Here is a 7405-nt window from a genome sequence, read left to right on the forward strand (position 1 = left end):
ATATACACACACATTTTTGTACAAAATAAAATATTTAAATTCAAGTATTCATGGTGCTCCATGCAACTTAGCAATGTTTAATAATTATTTTAATGTTTTTATTTTTTACCAAGACTCATTACAACTCTTGAAGGCAGACAGGGTTTTCTAGTCAATGTCTGAGAATGCCGTTTAAAACATAGCATGTAGTGGTGTTTACAAAAGTGAAATTACTCTCATTAGGGGGTTTTATGAGGTTTTTATTGTTGTGCAGATTAACACACAGATAACACTTAGCAACAGCAATCATATAGTATGAAAGTTTGCCCTTTTATTTTCTGTAGATCTTCATTTACTTCACTCACAAAATTGTTTCATGCCAGGTCAACCCAAAACTTGTCTTGCTGAATTTAAACCATGTGGTAAACTCAGTGTTATGCCACTAAATTTAGATATTTTAGCTTATCATGTGCACTGCTTTGCAAAATAAAAATAAAAAAATAAATGGGAAAAAAGTTTTTTTTTTAAAAACGTCCTGATGCATGCTCAATTATCCAGGTAGATAAATCTAACAAGGTTGAGTTAGGAGGTCCTCTGCATGGTTCTTATTTGATGAAACATTTACTCTTTTATCCAAAAGACTTTTTCAGTCTTCTTGGGAAACTTAACCTTGTTAGATTTTATTTATTTATTTTTTTTACTCTGTTGCCCCTTTATATCTGACAACCAACAGGAAAAAAATAACTCAGCTGTATAGGCTGTTTATATTCCCTGAATGAATACCTGTTTTGTTTTGTTTTTTTCTTGTAATTTACTCTGCAGTAAAAGTTGTTTTAGTATATGGACATGATTTGTAATTACTATAATTTAAAAGTAAAAAACTGATTGTTGTTAGCTATTTTGTCCAAATTCACACTCTTGTTAAAGGGCCACAATAAGCATTACTGGTTGAAAAACAACTATTGCTTACTTTAAAGCAAAAGGAGAGCTTCCATAATAGGCAACCATGTCTGAGAGACATTTGAAAATATTATGATGGGTATTTTTGATTCTTTCAATCATCTTGGGAAAGAAGTTTTTCAGGAAATGTTCAGCCGCTTCCTCAGTCATGTTGTCATCAATGGTCAGACAGTTATTAAAGTCTGTAATGAAAAAATGGAAAAAATAAAAAATAAAAATAAAACGATGTTAAAAAAACAATACCATCAGATCTTCTGGTCTGCACACACACACACACACACCACACACATAAAAAATAAAAATAAAATTAGAAATTCTTTCTGTGCCTGAGTAATACTGTAAAACAAAAATCAAGCTTTTGCCTGGTGGACAAAGACAGAGGACTATTAAAATATCTGTTAATTGGATTTTAAATATAAGAAACTGGCAACAAAAAACTGATTTACCAACTGTTTTATACCCATTTCTGTTCATGACTTTAAATAGTTCATATAATTTTCTGTTCCGTATTTTGATTAACAGAAGAAATTAAAAAAAAAAAATCTCACCATGGTCTGTGTTTAAGACCACTGGTTTGGACCAACCAAAACACTCAACCTGCTTCTTAAACTCTTGCAGCTCAGCAGTGGTGACGGTTGATCTCCGACCTGATGAAGAAGTGGCACGAGAGATTTGATTATATTCTCTTTGAGTGTTTTTGTTTAGTTTTACTCAAAAAACATTTCAACTTTATAATTTAGCAAAACTGTAAAGGTGTCCCCACACAGATATTAGAGTAGAACCATGTTTAGCTTTGGGCCACTACATGGAATTTGCAGCAAATTTTCTAATTTTGTGATTCTTTCATCTTGTTGGACAGTGATATATTTTATGCCAGTCTAAAACCTCTTACAGGTATTTAATTGAGTTTTGATGCAGTGATTATGAAGGTTAAAATCAACTTTACAGAGGACAGAGTGAAATGGAGGATGATGACTCGCTGTGGTGACCCCTGAAGAGGGAAAAGCCGAAAGAAGAAGAAGATTAGATAGAAAGGTGCTATAGTTTATTTACCATTTTACCATTGAATGGAAGCAAATTTTAATTTGGAATGGATCATGTTGGAATTGAAACATTTGAGGACATGACAAATGTGGTCATTTAGAACAAATTTATTTTGATCTGTAGTGACTATAACCTCCATGGAGAACCAAGCCATGGCTGCAACACGCTTACCACAGCACCCACCAGAGTCCCTCATTAAAAAAAATCTTATAAAATTACAATTGTCACCTGTTTCTTCTGTGCTTAGAGACTTTTACAAGATAAATGTTGTCATGTTTGTTTAGTCTATTTTTCTTTTTCTTACTGAGGAGCACGAGACTGTCGATGACATCATCGGTTTTTACAGCAAGGCAGTCATGACAGCTAGTGTGCAGCAGAACATCTGGATCACCAGTGGGGGCATCTGTTGGAAACGATGTGAACAGAAATATGATTGTATTAAAATAAAACTGTAATGTTACAACTATAAACGACCAACAATCCAAATGTGTTAAACGCATCTGAAAACCAGTTGGATTAAAATTAGTCACAGAAATATAACATTTTTGTTGAAATCTATGTTCATTGGGCTATTACTTTTTCAGTCTTACAACTGGAAACTGCAGAACTTGAAAGAAAGCCAGTTTGTGAATAACATACACACAAATAGCTACAACGTCTGCAACGTAAAGGTCTGGAGATGGAGAGGCAAACGTATATATATTAAGCAAAACTCTTACTTTCACTGTCAACATCATATATTTTGTTGTTCACGTACAGAGCCGACTCAGATTCATTGACACAATATCCATACCTGGGAAGAATTTATAGACGAATAAACACGAAAACAAGAAGTAATCAAATAATGAAACTTTGATTCACTCATTGTGCATTTTCACTTTAAATTATAGTTTTTAAATAAATAAATAAATAAATATATCCCTTACATTTTAACTCTAGCAAGGCCATCATAGAGGTTGGGCGTGTCTTTAGAAGTTACATCCATGGAAAAACTTGGCCAAATAATACTGTCCAGCAGCGTTGTAGGCAAACACACCTCTGTTGATATAGCTATATAGTACCATCTTCCAGACAACTGAAATTAAATAACATGTGAACAGAATATTTAGTGAATTACAACAAAGGTTATTCACAAATCACGGCAGTTTAAAACAGATGGTGTTACTTATAACAGGAGACAAAGACTTACGTTTGGACCTTTCTCTACTGGCTTTTTTAGTGTATCACAGGTCAGCGGTGCAGGCTGGCCCACTGAGATGAAGCTCAGCACAATAACAGCAGCGCACAAAGCCTTCATGGTTCCTTGGTGCAGACTTCTTTGCTCTTTGCAGTCTGATATATACAGTATCACTGACCAATTGTTTTTCTGCTTCTTCTATCCACCCCTTTATGAGAAGCCATTTAAGCAAATGTAGCACTGCTTGGCAAATACAGACTGTTTGTAGAGTCATTGACACTGCTGCCAAAGGTATTCCTGTAATATCTTTTTTAAGCTTCACTATTTATTTAGTTTCATTTTTGCTGCAAAAAATTCAGACAAAACAAAATAACTTTTTTTGTTCTGACAGATCTAGCCATGGAGTAAATCATGTGTTCATTGTGATATTATTCTGCAAAGCTTTGGCTTTTTTTTTTTTCTTTTTTTTTTCTGTATCAAAAAGGTTTATTTACATGCAGTGTTTCCTAACTGGGGCAAAGATACATCCATAATGTGTTGAACATTTTATTTCTAAAATAGTGAGCAAAAAAAAAAAAAAAAAGGTGTTTTTGAACTGAAACCGTATGAATATTTCATATAAAGTAAGTGCCATGTTCTGTACAACTGGATGTTTGAACTTTTCCTATGTATTTATTCCTAATGTGTTTGTTATCACATGTGTTTTTTTTTTTATTTGAGTGTACTTGTGAATCATACAAGATAAGCACTTGTATTGAAAAGTGTATGACTGTTCAGGCTGTGACCCTTCAGGATGGACCCCACCTCTAACCCTTCTAACTGTAAAAACCTCAAGTGCAACAGGAAACATTACAATACATTAAATTTAGGAAACGAAAGTGATTAAAAAAATATTATTATGTTTGTCTCATTTGTTTCTGTGTCTGTGTGGACTTGTGTTCTATCCAGGGTGTGGCTCGCCTCTCGCACAGTGACTGCTGATGATAAGTGCCAGCTCCCCCTGTGACCCAGAAAGAGAAGCAGCTAAAGAAAATGGATGGATGAAGCAACTCAGGCATATTTGTGCAAGAGGGCAATGGTGCTAACAGACAAATTAGTTTGTAGAAAATAACTTCATTGTTCTGTAAGGTCATCTGGACGGTTTCTTTTGTTGCTGAGATGTTTCATCCTTCATCCAAAGGACTTCTTCAGTCTGAGGAGCCCACCAAACCAAACTGAATCCCACAAACAACTTACTCCCAGAGTGAGGAAAAAAAAAAAACAGTTTGCTGGTGAACAGATGTCCTGGAGAAGGACAGCAGGTCTGTTGCTAGTTAATATTTAGTGAAGTTAATATTTACAAGACATCATGTGGACTGAAGGACAAATCTCTCAGAGATACTAAGATAGATCATTGATCAAATGTTAAACATGTTCAAAAATAAAATTAAGACAAATTTTTGTTCAGTTTTTTCTTATCTGAATCATTATATTGTCTGTAAGAAATTATTGAGAACAGGCAACTATGTTGAGTAGAAGATGAATGAATATTTCTGCTTCATATTTGATTTACATATCAGTTTTCAGCCTTTTTGCTGATTAGTTTCTATTTTTTTCAAATCGTGTTTTTAGCTCTATATTTAAATAAAACTCGACCAGTGTCTGCCCATTTTAGTTTTCAGCTATTTTCTTATGAATGTCTTTAGTAAACTTTGTGACCCTGTCATATTTTATCTCAATTTAAAAATGTATTTTTAAGCTCAACATGACAACTGTATTTTACAAAAGTCAGTGCAGTGCATTGATTCAGTTATTACATGGTGTAAATATTTTTTTAACGTATGAAACAGTCTTGTATTTAATTTAGTAGGCAAGGAGCATTGAGATCCAACAGTCAAATTTGAGTTGATGTTTTTTTTCCCCCCCACATGATCAGGAATTGAAAATATTCAGTGAAAAAAAACCCACCATAATGGCATACTGAACAAAAATGTTTTATTGTAGAAGGTGAATTATTAACTTAATTTGACTTTTCGGTCAAATTCAGTTATTGCATGTTCAGAAAGATTATTTTGAAATTGAATTTGAGGACAATAAAGAAACCTTCAACTTAAAACTGGTAAATTTCTCCATCCATCCATTATCTTTACCCGCTTATTTCATTTTGGGTCACTGGGGTCGCCGGTGCCCATGTCCAGCAATCACTGTGCGAGGGGCGGGGTACACCCTGGACGGGTCACAAGTCCATCACAGGGCCACATAGAGACAAACGAGACAAACAACCATTCACTTTCTCATTCACACCTAGGGACAATTTAGAGTTATCAATCAGCCTAACATGCATGTTTTTGGTCTGTGGGAGGAAACCGGAGTACCCGGAGAAAACCCACGCATGCACGGAGAGAACATGCAAACTCCACCCAGAAAGGCCACTGGACCGGGGTTTGAACCAAGGACCTGCTCGCTGAGAGGCAGCAGCTCTACCAGTTGCGCCACCGTGCTTCCTGGTAAATTTCTGATCTTCAGAAAAGATTTTAGGCTTTTTGTCAATGTCAATGTCAATGTCAATTTATTTATATAGCACATAAAAACAACAAAAGCTGACCAAAGTGCTTTACAGTTAAGACAGATTAAAATAAAAAAAAAAAAGAGTAAAAATGCATCTAGTGCCACTCAAAAACATAAGTTAACAGTAAAAACAACACACAACAACAATAAAATCAGCTCAACTTGTTATCAGACTCTGCGTGGATGAAATGCCAAGGAATACAGATGAGTCTTGAGCAAAGATTTAAAAGTCTCAACAGTCTGAGCGGTCTTTAAATTCTCAGATAAACTGTTCCACAGTTTTTGGAGCAGCAACCGCAAAAGCCCGATCACCTCTGGATTTCAGTTTGGATCTGGGGACATCTAAGAGGAACTGGTTGGTAGACCGGAGTGCTCTTACTGGAGTGTAAATGTTAATGAGATCACATATATATGACGGGGCCAGACCTTTCAAGACTTTAAAAACAAGCAATAAAATCTTAAAATCAATTCGGAAGTGGACAGGAAGCCAGTGGAGAGAAGCCAGGACAGGGGTTATGTGTTCATGTTTTTTAGTTGCTGTTAAAAGACGGGCTGCTGCGTTCTGGACACATTGTAAACGATGCAAAGATGATTTGTCTAAACCAACATACATATTTTGTTGTCCTCATCATGTAGCTGATATCACCCCTCGGACAAAGAGACTTGTGAGGTGTTCAGCTTTAACATCCAGGAGCACTTCCATTAGTTTTCATAATGCCTCTGTCTCACCATCACCCTGTCTCTTTGTGTTGCTGGTTACCTTGTTTGCTCTGTGTTTGGGGCAGTGCTGTTACCTGCAGCCTGTGCAGGACTCATCTACTACTACTCATTATATGCGGATTTTATTGCTGAGGGACTTTGAACCAACATGAAGGACATCATCAATATCAACCCGAGCCACCCAGATGATTGTTTCCAGATGGCCGAGGATGATGTTAGGTTATTGGCAGGTAAATGGCATATTGGTTATGATGTGCAAACAGAATGTTAAAGAAAGGTACAGAGAACAGTTCAGGATGATTGTCTCCCTGCAGTGAAGAAGGAAGGGGCTGTGCTACAAAATTACTCCGACTTTTATTGATGTCTGCAAGTAACAAGGTTTCTTCAAGGTGATTTTGGAGACCTCCTCCATGCAAATGTCTGATATGATCCTGTACAAAGAATTTTGTTTCAAGCAATTTCTCAAACACAGAGAAACACGTTTCCCTATCCGAGTTTGCTTTAGCTGCTTGTTCCTGTTCAGGGTGTTTTTCTCCAGCGGTCATTGGGTGAACTCATGTTACTTGTTCTTATTTATTTTTATTTTTTTTATGATGATAATGATGTCAGTTTTTGGAAATTGATTAATCATTTTTGTTCGATGTCTGTTTTCATCATCACAGGTTTTTTATTAATACTATTGTAGTATGAACAGATGCTGAGATATATTCATACATTAAACAGGTTCTTCATTTTTCTGGACTGTGTAACATGCGTGCATTGAATTGAACAAAAATGTAACGAGAGACGTTATTTATCTTTGACCCATCAAAATGAATGCGGTCATTTATTTACAGAATCAAAGATTAACATCAAACATTTACATTAATTTGGCAAAATATGAAAAAAACAACAGCATAATTAATCAATCAGGAAAACCATACGGCCATGATTTTCCGTTGCTTCACCACAGACATTAATGAAAACATCTGGATTAAT

The 7405-nt window shown here is 35.4% G+C and overlaps 2 protein-coding genes across 3 annotated transcripts in view; one reads left to right on the forward strand and one right to left on the reverse strand.

Annotated features, from left to right (window-relative positions):
- LOC119411874 (nuclear receptor coactivator 5) overlaps positions 1–7405 on the forward strand; it is a 615997-nt gene that overhangs the window by 103134 nt on the left and 505458 nt on the right. The gene's annotated exons all lie outside the window — the stretch shown is intronic.
- On the reverse strand, positions 219–3289 carry LOC119411880. The gene is made up of 6 exons (XM_037678832.1): positions 3173–3289; positions 2910–3058; positions 2703–2776; positions 2288–2386; positions 1488–1586; positions 219–1121 (listed from the first exon to the last, which is right to left on the reverse strand). The coding sequence occupies exons 1-6, from the start codon at positions 3278–3280 to the stop codon at positions 946–948; spliced, it is 705 nt and encodes a 234-aa protein (XP_037534760.1). The 5' UTR covers positions 3281–3289; the 3' UTR covers positions 219–945.

This window comes from Nematolebias whitei, chromosome 7 (genome assembly GCF_014905685.2).
Source record: "Nematolebias whitei isolate Nwh7 chromosome 7, NemWhi1, whole genome shotgun sequence".
NCBI classification, from domain to species: domain Eukaryota; kingdom Metazoa; phylum Chordata; class Actinopteri; order Cyprinodontiformes; family Rivulidae; genus Nematolebias; species Nematolebias whitei.

Bases quoted from the DNA above. Each gene is read 5' to 3' on its own strand.
- LOC119411880 (XM_037678832.1), bottom strand. From the start codon at position 3,280: ATGAAGGCTTTGTGCGCTGCTGTTATTGTGCTGAGCTTCATCTCAGTG. The intron at 2,777-2,909 runs GTAAGGGATATA...AATTCTTCCCAG, and splicing joins GGCCTTGCTAGAGTTAAAAT to GTATGGATATTGTGTCAATG. The intron at 1,122-1,487 runs GTGAGATTTTTT...TTTTCATTACAG, and splicing joins GGTCTTAAACACAGACCATG to ACTTTAATAACTGTCTGACC.